General features: G+C 47.6%; 1 protein-coding gene across 1 annotated transcript in view; it reads right to left on the bottom strand.

The window, feature by feature from the left end:
- Nucleotides 1–17,249, bottom strand: part of LAMA3 (laminin subunit alpha 3) — a 259,097-nt gene that overhangs the window by 129,015 nt on the left and 112,833 nt on the right. Inside the window, 6 exon segments of the mRNA XM_045296310.1 lie at nt 367–475; nt 1,446–1,606; nt 7,157–7,310; nt 7,790–7,887; nt 11,298–11,440; nt 14,739–14,871. Coding sequence (XP_045152245.1) covers nt 367–475; nt 1,446–1,606; nt 7,157–7,310; nt 7,790–7,887; nt 11,298–11,440; nt 14,739–14,871 — 798 coding nt within the window.

Genomic DNA, 17,249 nt, shown 5'->3' with positions numbered 1-17,249 from the left:
TAGCAATCCTATAGGACAGAGTAGAACTGCCCCTCTGGATTTTCAAGGACGTAAATCTTTGGGCACAGAAAGCCTCATCCTTCTCCCACATCATATCTGGTGGTTTGAACTGCTGACCTGGTGGTTCGCAACCCACTCCGCCACCAGGTTCCTTATCATTGCAATGAAAAGTTGGTGACTGGAGTCTTGTGAGCTCGGTGCTAACCTGATGACTATATCGGGTGGTGGGAAAGACGCTCCTGGAAGGAGGTCAAATCTCTAGACGGGATGCAGAAACGATCTGAAACTGGCAATTCTTCACACGTTAATCTTACAGAGAAATCAACAGAACACTTCTAAAATCCAATGGGCACAACGGAAACATACCAGCAGGAATCCGGCCATCTGCGCCTTGATCTGAATGTGCACATCTGCCTGTAGCTCATACACAGCAATGCGGCGTGTGTGGTCAATCACAGCACTCCGGCAAAGGATGCTGGGGAGGGAACAGAACATGCTAAGCCTGGCTCCATAAATTCCCCTCATTTTGTCCCTATCTGTGTGGTGCCTGCTTGCTCCTCAGCCTCTCCTGGAAATAACTGATGAACAATGGGGAGTTTTCTAGTCAGAACAGTTTATGAGAGAAAAGCCGGCGCTGTCCACTGACCCTCTACTTAGGGTGACCCCATGTGTGTTAAAGGAGAACTGTCCAGCAGAGGAGTTTCAGGAGGTGATCACCAGTTGCAGTAGATCACCAGGCCTTGCCTCCATGGGGCCCCTGGGTGGACTTTGACTTACAACCTTTCAGATAGCAGCCAAGTGTGCTCCTTGTTCACACCACCTTCAGAGGAGTACACCCCACAACCCATGGGGGACAAAACTCATGCTGTACCCCTCAGGGTGAAAGGTTCCAACTCACCTTTTTCCACCTGACTTTGAGCAACACCGATTTAGTCTCAGGCTTTGGGCAGAGAGTCCCAGGGTCAGCCAATAAAGGTCAATGTCTGTACCACCGTTCTGTGCCTTTGACCTGCTCTATGGAGAAGTCCAGGCAGCCAAGAAGAGGACCCTTCCCTTAGCCTATGACCAACAGCCTCCAGGATGCATGAGACCTAGTGATCTACCCATCTGGAAGTACTAATGCCACATAGAGACACAAAGATAAGTATGCACCTGTCCGCATTCTGGTCTTTGCCCTCATGCAATGCACCCAGGTACTTGACACGGACTTCGAGGCAAACATGAAGAATTCATTATTACCACTGCCAAGGCTGGCAGGCCGAAAATTAAGCTTGTGCAGCCAGTGCCCTCACTGGCAATGAGGCTGGGTCATCTGACTAATCACCTGCCAGTTTTCAGCACCTGCCTCAACAAAAGACAACAGCTTTCCAATTCAACCTGCCAGGCAAACACCCAAGCTCCGAGAGCAGAGTCCCTCAAAGTTCAGACACAGAGGACCCCGTTACCTGTATCTGCAGCGGTAGATGTTCACCTGGCCTGTTGCATTGGACCGGGGGCTCTTCACATCCACACCGACCACAGAGAGTAGATCAGCGTCCGTGGCATACTCAACCACGACCACGTAGTTGCCCACCTTCGGGACACGTAGTCGCAGCCAAAGCTCCACCTGTCAGAGAACACATGTGAGTACGTCACCATCCGACAGGAAGCACACTGGACACGTGTTCACATGCAGTGGTGTCAACAGAACTGAGATGGCAGCCTGCAGTTTCTCTTACGTCAAGGTGACCAGACATCCCACTTTTGGCGGGACAGTCCCACTTTTTAACAATTTGTCCCGTGTCCCGCGGCATTTTTTTAAAGTCCTGATTTTTGGAAAGAATGCATGACAAGCTAGGGTATACAGTTTCCGGCTGCCATGTGGCTATTTTGCCAGGATATGAGTTTTATCAATGGTGTCCCGCTTTACCAAGGTTAAAATCTGGTCACCTTATCTTACGTGCCATTAAGCTAATAAATCTGGTTTTAGAGGTGTGCTGGCCAGATATAATACAGGTGATCCTGTTAAATTAGTCCTTGCTTATCTGGAATTCAAACTTAATAGAGTAATCATAGTTGTATTTTCTAACTCTGGCAACCCTACGCCGGCTACCCAGGAGTTTCTTATCTACTTGCTCGAACTACTTACTTTCAAAGCTTGAAATAAAAAATAATTATCAATGGGGGAGGGCATAATGGGGAATGGAAAAGCCCCCTGAGGTGCTTTCCTGCTCTCTAACTTAAAAAGAAAAACTTTAACCCAGATTATGTAAAAATGACATGGAACCTACTCCCATGATGAAGGCTGCGAACAGCCTGGATTCTAGACTTCCCGGCCATTTCTATGCCCAAATATGCACCAGAGCATACATTTTGTTTTGAAACCGTGACCCCAGTCAGCAGCTATGGATGCTTTTTCTCTGGGACAGCAGCAGACCGCGTCACTCACAGAGCATAACACATGTGCTCTCCGGCCCTGGACAGAAAAATTGTGCCAACCCCTGATAGAGCCAACGGATTGGGAGCCTAGATTCAGGAAGCTGATTGTCTCCAGCGGGGTGGCCAAGTCACTTAACAGGTGTGTCTTCTTCAGGGGCCTCTTGTGTCAAAGGATGAGGATAATCATCTCCACCTCCTACGGTATGTGACGTCCAGGCTAGGGACCGCGATGGAGACCACTACTGGATTCATTGCTCCTGGGGTATGGCAGGGAAGGTGGGAGGGGCAACGGGGAGCTCATAACGATGAGGACAAGAACAAAGAAACTGTTCTAAAACTCATTGTGGTGATGATTGTACAACTCTTCTCCATGTGACTATTGAATTGTATGATATATGAATTACATATGCCAATAAAACTGTTCAAAAAAAGTTTGCTATGAGGATTAAGTGGATTCATGAATGGAGAGCGTCTCCAAGCATATGTGGCTTACAATAAGTACGATGCAGACGACTATTATAAAGATGATTGCTGCTTTTTGCCACAACTTATTATTTCCACCTAGGTGTCCATATCAATACAAAATTATTCTTGGTGGCACTAGGCACTTAGTCACTAGGTTATTAACTGCAAGGTTGGCAGTTCAAACCCCACCAGCCACTCTAGGGGCGAAAAATAAGGCTGTCTGCTTCTGTAAAATTTTAGAGCCTTAGAAACCCTGCGTAGGGTCATTATGAGTCCAAATTGACTTGATGGCAGTGTGTTTGATTTTTTGTTTTTGTTTGTATGTCCATACATAGAGATAAACTTCACTTTTCCCATGGTTGCCTAGGATTCATAGTATAAATGTACAATACTTTGTTTAATCAGCACTTTGCTGGTGGACACTTGGGCGGTCTCTGATTTTCCCTACAACGGATAATACAACACAACAACAACAACCGTTTCTGTTAAGTTCATCCTAACTCACGGACCCGTGTGTGTCACAGTAGAACTGGAAGACCAGGTCTTTTTCCCAACCTCCTCTGAGTGGATTGGAACAGCCAGCTTTTCTAAGCACTTAACCAGCAGAATCGTGAGGTCACGTGTGTTGCACCTTTGATGCCTGGACCAATAGTAGATCTACTCGTTAGCGAGTCAGCCTGCCTCATGCCCTGAACTTTCTGCCTCGAAGAAGCAGGCCCAGGCCTGCTTTAACACAAGTGACTTAAAGGCATCCCCTGACCCTCTGCCTTCGGAAAGGTTACACGCACTCTTCCTTCAGCACAGCTCTAAGCCAAACCACCGCCGTTTTCCACGGTCACTTTTCTATCACTTAAATACTAGAAAGGCTTTCCTCTAGGGGAAACATGTGGAAGATCCGTGCCACTTTTCCACTCTGTGTTAGAGACACTGCCACACACAGAGCGCTCGAATAGCATTCTCCCCTGGGCACCTCCGAACAAGGGCTCTTCTGTCCTCCCCTCGCCACCAAGCCCGCACAGGTCCACGGTGCAGTAGGTTTTCTCCGAGAAGTTATTATTGGCTGCCAGGTTGCTCATAGCACCTTATTATAAATTCCTACTACTTTTCCCATTCTGATGCATACAGAGTGGTTTTTGGAACACCTTTAGGAAGGGTTGGAAAGATATTGGATGGCGACAGTTAGTCTGTTCTGAGAAACTCAATCAAAGACACGAAAGGTGGCCAATGGGAGCTACTGCTTGCTGTTGCTACCAGGGACTTGTCTTTCACAAAGGGAGCTTGAGTGGAACCAGGGTCAACTGAGAAGGACAGCTCTCGTGCTCTGAGAGAATTGCCCTCAGCTGTCATGAGTGTTTCAGGAGAATGACACAGCGTGTCCCATACGGTAGCCACTAGCCATTTGTGACTACTAAGCTAGTGCAGCTGAATTTTTAACTGGACTTGGGCTTAATTAATTTAAATCTAAATAGCCAAACGGGGCTACTAGATACAGCATTGAGCAGCATGGGTCTCTAAGCAATCAGGTAAAGGAGAAAAAAAGGGGAGTGCAGACATTCCTTAGTTGGATGCATTATCTAAAAATGGGCCCTTCCCAGTGGCTGATCCCAATAGCTGTGGCTCTGAGATGAGTCAGAGATGAGGAAACTTCCTGACGAGTCATCAGCATCATTTGCTGGAGGTTGCCCCTTTGCCCCCAATGGGTGTGTGTGTGTGTGTGTGTGCATCATTTCCTGGAGGTTGCCCCTTTGCCCCCCATGAGTGTGTGTGTGTGTGTGTGTGTGTGTGTGTGTGTGTGTGCGCAAAGAGGTCCCTGGGTGGCACAAATGGCTTGTGTTCAGCTGCTGACCACAAGGTTGCTAGTTCAAACCCACCCAGCAGCTCCAAAGAAGAAAACGTTGGACTCTGCTTCTGTCAGGAGTACATTCCAGAAAACCCTATTCTGTAAAACACTGGGTCAGAATGGACCAAATGGCACAAGACAGCCACAGGACGTGTGTGTGTGTGTGTGTGTGTGTGTGCGCGCATATAGGAGTACACGTCATGTCCCTAGATCTCTGTGGGGGACTACAAAAAGTTCATGGAAAAAATGGAATTAAAAGATAATCAATTGTTTCTTTCTTCTCCCCCCACCCCCCAAAAGTTCGATTGGCGTATAATTCACATATCATGCACTTCAACAGTTCAGTCACGTCAGGAAGAGTTGCACACTCATCTGCACCATCCGTTTGAGAATGTTTCCTTCACTTTTGTCCTCCTCCTCATTAGCTGCCCATTGCCTCCCAAGCTGCCCTGCCACACTCCCAAAGGAACCATTAAGCCAATGACTGCCTCTGTAGATTTACCTATCCTGGATTTCAGATCCAGAAAAACGTAAAAAGCCAAACAACAACAACAAAAATTTTACAAGAATAACCAAATAGATAAAACCTCAGTCAAAAGAAAGCAGAAAAAGATGAAAAACTAGAACAAATTTAAATGAAGCATAATGGAGATCAAAGGATAGAGTGTTAAATTTTAGCCTACCTGCATCTGCAACAATCCACTTTCCAGTGCAGTCTGCCTGCTAGCAAGGCCGTTCACACCTCTGGTCCACGGCCAGAGGGGCTTCGCCAGGGGCTTAATCTATGTGTATTTCCTCTTCCATTTTTAAAAATGGAAACAACTTTAAAATGAGCCCAAAGGGAGATGCAAGAATAAGATACTACATTTTGACCATCTACGCCTGCTGTAATCAACGTTACAATGCTCTCTGTCTGATAACAGGGCTTTGCCCGTTCCTCAGCGATGGTCGGAGGGGCTTCCCTGGCAACTAAATCCATAGGTGGACCCTGCACATGGATTTGGGCTCCCACTGGCATCCAGAGCCTTCTGCAAACTGGGTGTTCACTATTTAAGCTCTGATTCCATTCTCTCCTTGAGATTTGGATTATATTATTCAAAATCCTTGGATCACACCGGCTGGTGTGCTTCCTCCATGTAAACTTAGTTGAAGCCTCACTTGGATGGCTGCTTGTTTGAATATAAGCCTTTAAGACTCCAGACATACCTTTCTGACAGCTGGAATCACTGAATTTCTTCACCACACTTTGCTAGAGTACTCACATATTCACTGATCTCTTCATGAGATCAAACCATGTTGTAAGAACTAATTGTTCTTAGATTGAGGCTAAATCCATTCATACACTTATAGCTCATCTATGTCTCTGGTTCGCCTTAGCAACATCAATAATGAAATTATTTCCTGAACTATTTGAAGTCTCCTCACATCTATGTGTGTGTACAGCATGGATACGGAGGAGTTAAGTGAATGATTAGCATTACAATAGAAAGGAGAGAAGATTATCTCATTTTCCTGTATGCCTATATGACTTACATTTATCAGTTTCAAAAATTAAAGACTAATCAAATGAAATGAAGACCATACTAAATGACATCAAGAAATATATTTTAAAACCCTCTAGGTGTTATGCTCCAATGTTAGAAACGTACTTAATGAAAAGTGTACCGGTTACATAGTCACTGATCATTGATCCCACGTATATGTGCATCCCAGACATTTAATTTCCTAAGTGACCGTTGGCCTGAAAGGAGCGAAGCAGAGATGTTGCAGAGAAGTAAAGAGGGAAACACAGAGGACGGTTTTCCGCAGTCTTTATTTCGAGGTGTTGGGTTGTGTGTTGTTGATGGGCTCCACGTCTAACTCTCCGCCCATGTCGGCCCAGTTCCAGATTTGGTGAGGAGCTCAGAGGACTGCTAGGAGGACCAGACCTGTCCTAACCTGTCCTTCACTCCGTGACGTAAGTGCCTGGAGGCTTAGCAGTTCCAGAGTTTGGAGCTCGAGGAATTTAGTGGTTAAGGATCCCTGATCCTCGGGCAAAAAAGTCCGTGAGTCTTGCGTCCTTTTAGGGTAATCTGGGGATTTTCTGGCAGTCGTTTAGAAAAAGACTGAGTCCCGACTGCCTTTTGAAAGAGAGAGCTTGGCCTGAATTGGGTACAGCTGGGCATCTGCTTGTGACATCTGAATAACAGACAGGCAAGAGGACGGGGTTGCCCATTTCCCTCCCACGTTAACCCAGCATGTTCCAAGAACAGCCCTGGCTGCTCAGTGTGGACCCCAGCCAGCCGCAAGCCATGTCAGAGATCTCTGCCAACGTGGGACTTCAGAGACATTAGTGCTCCTGATTCCAAGAGGCAACGCTGGCCCAAGTGTTTTTCCAGCAGGCACAGACAAGGAGGTGGCGCTGGCGCTCCAGAAAGTGAAAGGTGGCCCTACCTCTCTCCCACTGAGGTCCACCATGATGGGGTGTGCTGGGGTGGGCTGCCTGGATACCAAAGGTCTCAGCTCCCCAGCCAGCAGGAAGGATCTGGCTTCCCGAGCCAGGGCACAAGGGAATCTGGTCACCGGCAGATGTTGGTAGAGCAGGCAACTTCAACAGCACAACAGAAAAGCCAGTGGTTACAACTCAAAACGGAAAACAGGGTATCCAAGTGCATCCCAAGGGCTTGTCTTCATTCAGGTCATTCACTCATTCCCTCATGGCTTCATCCACAAAGCCTAACTAAGGGCCTCAGAGGAAGGGAATGGGTGGGAGGTTTCTGTCTGCATGAGAAACAGCGGACCACAGGCCTGGATTCCATTTCAAGCTCTTCCCCTCCCCTGACACCCAGCCAGACGCCTAATGAATACTTGGGCTTGCATCAGCATCACGCATGCTCCATGGCTGGGGGTGGGGTGGGGGCATGAGGTGGGGGTAGGGGGGTCTCTCTCACACTAGCTGCAAGGCACCAAGTGCTTTGTCATTCTTACTTAATAGGGACTAGTGCCGCCACAGAGAGAGATTCTCCAGAGCATCACGTTACAGTGATGGTGGAGCTCTACAGAGCTGCTGCTGCGACCTGTACTCACTTCTCTTGGGTGGATCCCGAAGAGGTACATGGCTCCGTGACTGGCAGCTGCAGGGCGGACGCTTCATAGTAGTCCCTGGGGAGCAGTACCAGGTAATCCTAGGAAGTAAAGGACAAAGGGACGGTCACACATTTGACCAGCAGTCATAATAAAATAACCCAACCGACAGGGGCTCGCAACGGAACTGTGAATGCTGACAGCTTGTTCTTCCTCGCCTTCAGCCAAACACCCCAAGCAACTCATCACACAGATTCTCCGTTGATCGGCGATGTTGCAGCCACGGTGTCAATCCATCTCACAGAGCACCTCCTTCTTTTATCACCGCCCCTCCACTTTACCAAGCATGATGTCCTCCTCCAGGGACTGGTCTAAGTTAAATCAGAACGACTAGTTGCATTAAATTGTAAACCAAGGCAATCCAAGACAAACAAATGAAAGCCCAAACTCACTGCTACCAGTCCCTTCCAGCTCCCGGCGACCCCGTGGACGACGGAGGAGACGCCTACTGGCGTGTCCTGGCCGTCCTGTCTCCAGCAGGGCGGGAGGGCATCTAGCCTTCCTGCAGCTCCTCAGGCTGGATTCCAACCTCTAACCTTTCATTTTTGACGAGTGCAAACCAGTTGTACCACCTCTACCAAACTTTAGGGCACGTCTCAGAGCTGCCTGGCGGGGATTGGGGGGGGGGGTACGTATGCTGGAGCTGGTAGCCACACGTTCACTGTTCAAACCCACCGGTTGCTCCACACAGCAGAAAGATGAAGCTGTCCACATCTGTAGACTTGGAATCTGGGAAGCCCACAGGGACAGTTGTACTCTGAGCTATAGGGGCGCTGTGAGTGGGAATGGGCGTGATGGCCATGACAGTGGAGGGTTGTTTAGCTTTTCGATTTCCAATCCAGAATAACACACCACTTCTAGAAACAGCAATGTACTGTGGTCCTGGTGATTCAGAGGATGAAACTGGCCCACTGCCCGGCCTAAGCAATGAGGGCAAGAACATGCCCCACTGAGTGTGCCAGTCAGCCCACAGCAGAGCCAGCAAGGGGCTCTTTAGGAAAGAACAGAGCTTCACTGCTGAGACAGATGGTCTAACGGCTTCCCAGGGCTCCCGGCATCACTGCACAGCTGCAGGGGCAGGGATGCCAGCCACAACCGCACCACTAAGCCTTGTTTCCCCAGAAAGGCCTCCACTTTTCTATCCTGAAGAAAAGTAGAACTATACAGGAGTCTGGAAGCAGGATGTTATGGCCCAGGGCACTCAGGAATCCACCATAGTGGCCTCTATGCCTGAGTAGGACTTAATTTAAATGCTTAATGTTCTATTAATCAGTTTCTGAGGTTGGAAACATATCTCCTCATTACTCTCTGGTCTCATAGATCTGAGCACAGTAAAGTTTGGCAGTCGACTTTCAATAAAATATTTTGAACCCCTTAGGGTGGAGGGACGGTCGGGTAGAAAGGAGGAACTGATTACAAGGATCTACATATAACCTCCTCCCTGGGGGATGGAGAACAGAAAAGTGGGTGAAGGGAGACGTCGGACAGTGTAATAAGATATGACAAAATAATAATAATTTACAAATTATCAAAGGTTCATGAGGGAGGGGCGAGCAGGGAGGGAGGGGAAATGAGGAGCTGATACCAAGAGCTCAAGTCGAAAGCAAATGTTTTTAGAAGGATGAGGGCAACAAATGTACAAATGTGCTTGACACAATGGATGGATGGATTGTGAAAAGAGTTGTATGAGCCCCCAATAAAATGATTTCAAAAATATATTTTGACCCCAAAATGGAATGGAAGCATATGTAGGTATTACTGTATAATCACACAGATTAAAAGTAACTGATGTAAGAAGTTGGATTGGTGAACGTTGTATGACAGATACATTTATGACAAAAGATACATCAATTGAAAAAGCACTTGCTGAGGACTCTTATGTGCAGACCAAAACTGCACGGGGCGTGGCTTCTAGAGCCATGCTTTCATTGGACATCCCAGTGATGTGGATTGACAGCATGTCTGCTGCTTCTGTTCCACATCCGGACTCAATGCGCAGGGGTCTTAGAAAGGCTTGCAAGCAGCCATCCGAAGCACCGCAATTAGTGACTGATGAAGAAAGGGATTTGGGAACAAGAGGAAGATATGGACACATGGCTAATTTCCTCCATGAACAGCTGCCTCCATTGCCCAGAGAACAAGAGACCTACATCAGAGGTTCCAAAATATATTTGGCCTACTGTGCAGAAAAACCTCTCAGCACCCTCTAGCAATTAAAAACTTAGGTACTTCAGCCCAGAACCAGCTTTTGCACAGGCCCTGGCTCATTCCAGCAACCCCCAGGGAGCAGTATCACCCACTGTGGGGAACACTGAGCTAGAGAGCACCTGGCTACCATTCCTGAACATTTTGAGGAGAGGTTCCATCGACGAATCCTGATCGAAAGAACCCACCAGGGTAGGAGCTGACACCATGATCTAGAAGCGGCAGATGGGGCAGGCTCGGGGTTAAGGGAGCTGTCTGAGATTTGTTAACCTGCCCGGTCAAGGAGGTTGTACAAGTAGAAAAGCTTTGTATTTTCTGCTCTGAGGGCATGAACCCAAACTTTTGACAAACACTGTATTTTGAAAAGACCTTAAGTGGACACAAAATCACAGATGAAAGAGGGTGTCTGTCCCCAGAGTTGGAAAGTCCCATGGTTTCTTGAGCTGGTAGTACTCTTTGAAAACACAGCCTTTTCCTGGAATAAGCCTTGTTTGCCTAAAGTACCCTGTTGAGGGAGACGCCTGGCTGCCTGTAAGGAGGGAGAAGGATGCACTGGCTTTTCTAGCCTCAGTCTCTCTGCAGGGCCGAGAGCAAGACTGGTAGTGGGGTCTTCTCGGCTGAATGAGGTTCTTCTGACTTCATTCTGCAGAATTCCTGGAGAAGCCGGCTTTCCGTCGAAACGTCCCTCTGATTCATGACGGGACCATCACAAATGAGCTTTTGAATGGTGGGGCCATAAGCTCATGTAGGTTCGTATATTTTGTTCTCTCCCCCTTTGGGTCATTCTGAGTCCTAATGTGTTTATTGTTCATCCTTGTCCAGGCGGGTGGAGGATTGGCTGGAAGGATATAACCGATACTTGAAGTTGATTCCTATCTCGTTTGAGGGCAAAGGTCATCATATGTTCCTATGTCCAGGAGAGAACTGCCTAGAATGTCAGCATTTTTTTTTAGGAATCTTAGGAGCCCTGCTGGGGCAGTGACTATGCATTGGGCTGTGATTTGAAAGGGCAGATATTTCAGTCACCAGCCCTGCCTCTGGAGAAGAGATGGGCCTTGCTACCTCTGTCAATAGTTACAGTCTTGGGAACTCACAGGGGCAGTGCTACCCTGTCCTAGAGGGTGGCTGTGAGTTAGCAAGGACTCGGGGGCTGGGAGGTCAGTGTTTTTAATGGGTCACAGTGTCCGTGTTGTCCTCTCTCGGGGGAAAGAACCCAGCCGCATCCTCACTGAGAAACATCGCTCACCAGGAGGACTCCCTCTGCTTTGATGCAAGCGGTCCATAACCCTGGCGCAATGGAAAACGGTTCTGAGAAACCACTTTCATGGACAGTGACAAACGCTGGCTCCTTACTCGGCAGGAAGATGATGCTTTTGCTTTGAACAGCACCTATCAGAAGGAAAAGGAGAGAGTAAGGCTAGCTGTCAACATGGCGATTGGGGATATTCTGTTTCTTCTTCAGTTTACCTCTGAAAACAAGGTTAAGATGTGTCACTGAGCTATCAACATTTACCGATCTTATGTTTTAAAAGCACACGCGTTCACAAGCACAGGCATAAAATAGACATTGCTACAGATGTGAGCAGTAGTTATCTACTATGGGATCTGGGTGATTTTTTTACAAAAGAATGTATGAAAGGGTATGTCAATTAATCCATCACAGCTGCTAAAAATAATATGTGGAGTGTAGTGAGTGTTCAATATATTACATTAGCTATCAAATTATTCTCTTCCTTTGCATTGATCTGTAACTTAGAGTTCGTAACAGAAAGAACTTGAATGCGTTTTGTAGTAAAAAACCCTTGGGTTGTCTCTGTGCTCCTTTGTGCTCAGGATGCAGAGCACGTGCCCCTACATAAAATGATCAGGAGACCCAAGACCTCCCCTGAGGCAAGCAGCCGGCCTTCTTCCTCTCGGAACAGACCTGTCGCCAGGCCAGCTACAGGAGAAGCTCAGAAGCCACACATGGTTAGTATTTAAGAGTATGTTACCACCTCCTAAACCCGAGCCCTCCGGGGCTGATGATATGAAGTTCCTCCCTGTTTAAGAAACATCATCAAATGTCTATGTTGTGGCCCTGCACAGTGCCTCCTGCACCAGAAGGCAGGCAGGGAAATGCAAGCAGTGTCCCAAATCCGGAGAACGCCATCAATCTGCTCGTCCACTAAAATATGGGGCTCAACAGGGGAGGCCGGAGGTCCGGAGCCTTCAACAGGCATGGAGTTTTGAAGTCTCCTGTCCCTCAGACTGACTTCCATGAACATGCAGGGACACTTCCTTTTCTGTGGAAAGCTCGGAACTGAACAAAATGACTGTATCTGAATTCAAAGGAAGCTTTTTCTGAAGAAGACATGTTTCTACGAAGCCTTGCTTCCACTCTGTCATCCAACACAGAGCTCTCATTAAACGCCAGGTGTGGAGTCAAGGTCTGGGGCGTAGAAGTGGACACAGTCAGTGTGCCCTTGATTCCCTGGTGGTGGGAGCTGGGCTCATCAGGGGCAGGGAAATCCGGCACAGTGCACACGCCGGAGGAGGCAAAGCTGACAAAGGGACTAGATACCAGGGGCTCCCGACGCCATCCTGGGGCTTAAAAAAGGGGACTCGGAGGAGTTGGAAACAAACCTAAATATAATCCAACTGCTGGGAGATAGCTGATGGAGAGCTACCTCAGCAGCAGTGGGAGATGTCAGCGTTTGGAGTCTGAAGACACAGAGTGGTTGGTCTACAAACACCAGTTTCCCCGACCTTTCAGCTCTGTTTCCTCCTCACCTTTCTCTAGAGCAGTGGTTCTCAACCTTCCTCATGTTGTGGGGATTCCCAACCACAAAAGTATTCTCATCGCTACTTCCTAACTGTCATTTAGCTGCTGTTATGAATTGTCACGAAAACATCTGATCTGCAGGATGTATTCCATTGTTACAAATTGAACATGCTTAAAGCACAGTGATGACTCACAAACACAATATGTAAGTGCATATTGTGAAATATTTATTTCTAATTACAAATCAATGAAATTTTGTCTTGAAGCATGGTGTAGCATGGGAAACAGTCTTTGTATGTGGGTGTATCTGCATGTGGGCAGACCCGCCTAGAGACGGATAGGGGAGTGGTGTCTCTGTTCCTAATATCATCGGAAATATGTATTTTCCTAAGACGACCCCTTAGGTAATCCCTGTGAAACTGCGACCCACAGGTTGAGAACCACTGCTCTAGACGTTCTTATGCGATGCCTGTAGGAAATGGTGCTAATGTAGTCTAAATGAAAAAGAAAATCTGCCTGTTCTTCCTATAGGTTATTCATTCATCAGGGTTCAGCCTTCTAGATTTGGCTGACCCCTCTGGGGAACGCCTGCCATGGAAGTTGTGGCAGTAAATCATCTCCTGTCAACTTGCAAAGGGGTGGAGTCTAGCCTGTCAATCAGGCCATAGCTATTGAGGCCTCCATGTGGGCATGGCCTTCTCCTGAGGATTCAAGGAACTACTGTATTCCTCCCTGGAGGAGGAGACCCTCTCTGTTTCGTCTTCCTGCTGACAAGTCACATGGAGCTACACTGATGCAGTCAGAGCCCTGGAGAAGCCACGTGGAGACCCAGACCAGTGCTGAGATGCTTCCACCACCACTGGATCCGCAAGACTTTCCACCCACTGGCTTGTGATCTTCCTGCATTCAGCATCATTGCATGGCTATGTGAGTCTAAAGAAGAATTTATGCACTAGTATTGACATATGGGCTAATATCAGACTTAAGGACTCGATCTGGACTGGGCTGTTTTCTTAACATACAATTGCTCTTTGAAATAAAGTTCTCTCTTACACACATAAGAGTATCTCTGGATTTGTTCCTCTAATCAACCCAGACTAACACACATGCTAAAAAAAAAAAAAGATGTTTTTATTTTTGCCTCTAAATCATTGATGTCATTGCATGTCCTTGGATTCCCAGTGCTTTCCAGAATCTGCTTCCAGGGTTGATGGATGCTCAAATTCCTTACAGAGCAGACTTCAGTCTCATCTCTGACTGTGGCCAACTTGTTCTTTTCTGCTGTCCCCTTGCCCTCAGAAATCCATCCTGGATTCCCCCATTCCTAAATGAAGATTACAAGTCCTACCTGGAGCTCTCTCGGGGGCCTCATGCTTTCCAGCACTCATCTGAAGAATTCCCGCCAGTACTAGTTGCTATTGAGTTGATGCTGACTCGTAGTGAGTAGGTTGCCAGGTGTTTACTCAGAGGCACCTCTGGTAAATCTTAATCACCAACCTGTTGGTTAGCAGCTGAGCACATTAACCATGTGCCTCCCTGAGATTCCATGCAGCATCCCCACCTGGACCCATTCCACCTTGAAACAATGGGAGGAGCGAGCACAGTAGGCCGACGCCTCTCAAAGAGCACGAGGAAGAGGATGCCGCCTTCAGCATGAAGAAGCTGTGAGTTAGCTCTTCCCTGTGGTGAAATCAAGACTCCGCTTGTTCTATTGATGGTTTCTCATGCCAGTTAGTGATAAGGTTCATGATGAAACAGAAATATGCTGAGCCTCTCGAGGACAAAAACCAACCACAATGAAGGACATTCAGAATCACCCTCAGGAGACACAGACTGACAATCTTCTGAAGATCGTCAAATGTGTGGGAACTGGGGGAAAAGTGCTGGTCATTTGCCAATTGCAAAGATGATTTAAAACACACCTACCTGCCTTATCCGAGGATGGGTAAAGAGTGATGTGGCCAAATACTGCGTCAGGTCCAGGGTTAATATATCTCAGAACCACACGAAACAAGGAGAGCTTTGACTTCCCCACATTCAACATGATCTTTACTTCATTCTGAAAAATACCAGCAAGCCACAAAGGAGAGAAGAGACTCCAGGTTAAAAGACATGCTAGCCAGACAATGACCGCATGCCATTCCAATGTCTCGAATGGTCTTTCAGTCGCACGTGCACACAGCTACATACTCACCCCCACACATCAAGCACACAAGTCACCAACGCTAGCAAGATGGAAGCAGGCAGGCTCACAATGAATTAAAATCACTTACAATCACAGATACAGTGACAATGCACTCCCGCAGCCAGCGGCATGCGCGCTTGATCGGTCTGTGACCAGGCAGGCAGAGTGGAGCAGCAGACAGACTAGTCGAAGGAAAGCCACAGTGATGGGGACAACCACCACTGGCTGGGAGGCACAGAAAGACAGAAGAGAAGGAAAGAAACGTGCATGATTTACGCCACCACCCGGGGACAGGGACAAGGACAAGGTCCCTCCAGGATCCATTGCACATACGTACCATTCTGACGGTCGCCAACACCCCAGGCAGCTAAGGAAAGGTGACAAACTCCAAACACCTCAGAGGTAAAATCTACCGTAACTAAAACATGCCTATTGAGGCTTAGGAACTTTCTTCTCCACCCCCTAGCCATGGAGAATGTGGGCTTCTCAAGCCAGAGGATGGGGGGCCCTGTCCTTCACATCATACACTGTGAGCACTGCAGAGCCAGTGATCTCACGGGAAGGACCACCCACCCCACCCCAAACCAAATCAGTCCTTGTCGCATCAGCTCCAACTCCAAGGTTCAGGAGTTTGTGTGTCACGGGAGAACTACGCCCCCTGGAGTTGTCAAGGCCTGGGTTTTTCAGGAGTGGATCCCCAGGCCTTTCTACCAAGGTGTCTCTGGGTGGACCCAAACCAACGAGCTTGGTTAGCAGCTGACTGCATCGAGCATTTGCACCAGTGAGGACCTCTGCAGGAAAGAGTTGTTCTTGCCAGGTGCCATCAACCATAGTGACCCCATGTGCAAGAGAACACAGCACTGCACGGACGTGCACCCTCCTCACCAGGGTGCCTCTGCTTGAGCCCACCAGGGCAGCCTTGCCAGTCCTTCTCTCCGAGGACCTTCCTCGCTTTCACTGCCCTTGACCTTCCCCAGCATGATGCTCTTCTCTAGGGACTGGTCCGTTCTGGCAACATGTCCACAGTACATGAGACGCAGTCTCCCCATCCTGCCCTCTAAGGAGCACCCTGGTCGCACTTCTTCTCAGACAGACTTGTTGGTCCTTTGATCAATCCATGGTGCTTTCAATATTCTTCATCAACTCCACAATGTAAACGCATCGATTCTTTTTCTGTCTTCCTTATTCAATATCCAACTTTCATATGCATATGAGGCAACTGAGAATACCATGGGTTGGGTCAGGCACATTTTAGTCCTCGATGCAGCATCCTTGATTTTTCATGCTCTGAGAGGTCCTATGCAGCAGATTGACCTAATGCAATGCATCTTTAGATTTCTTGACTGCTGCTTTCATGAGCGTTGATTGTGTCCAAGCAAGAGAAAATCATTGATAGCTTCAATCTTTTCCCCAGTTATGATGATGAGACCTATTGGTCCAGTGGTGAGGATTTTGGTCTTCTTTACATTGAGCTGTAACCCATACCAAAGGCCAAAATTCTTGATTTTCATCAGCAAGTGCCTCAAGTCCCCCTCCCTTTCAGCAAGCGAAGTTGTATCATATGCACACCATAGGTTGTTCATAAGCCTTCCTCCAACCCTGATGCCACATTCTTCATATAATCCAGCTTCGCTGATGATTTGCTCACCATACAGCTTGAATAAGTATGGTGAAAAGATTCAGCCCGATGTACACCTTTCCTGATTTTTAAACCCTGCAGCCATCAGTCTCTGGGCACAGCTGCCTCCTGATGCATGTCCAGGTTCCCCAGGAGCACAATGAAGGGTTCTGGAATTCCTACTCTTCTCAAGGTTATCCAGAGTTCATTGTGATCCACATGGTCAAATGCTTTGGAAAGAGTAGCCTATTGAATTATGGGCTACACACAGCCTATGTCCAGATCCTGCTGTGACCTAAGGAATGTCCAGGAACATTGGAGATGCCCAAATCAGTGACCTTTTGGTCTCTCCTCCAGCACCTTGGTTAAGACGCAGGGGACATTGGTTGAATGGGACATCTGTGAGCATAAAGGCTGACTTTTGGTAGCATCACTTGATCTGGTTCCCAGTAGAGGAACTCCAACTGATCCTCTCAGTTTGACTGAACATGTCTTTAAGTGTTAAATCAAAGTCAGAAAGCAAAATACAAAAATGTATTAGGAATAGAGTCAGGTGGTGATTTAAAGGACACCCCTAAGGGCCCTCTACCTAAAAGTACTTCCCCAGAAAATCCACCGCTAGAATTCATTCCTT

This window comes from Echinops telfairi, unplaced genomic scaffold, assembly GCF_000313985.2.
Source record: "Echinops telfairi isolate 266 unplaced genomic scaffold, ASM31398v2 ScPeMD7_7400;HRSCAF=8409, whole genome shotgun sequence".
In the NCBI taxonomy this organism is placed as follows: domain Eukaryota; kingdom Metazoa; phylum Chordata; class Mammalia; order Afrosoricida; family Tenrecidae; genus Echinops; species Echinops telfairi.
The sequence above is the reverse complement of the archived record's forward strand: the minus strand, read 5'-3'. Positions and strand labels throughout refer to the sequence as shown.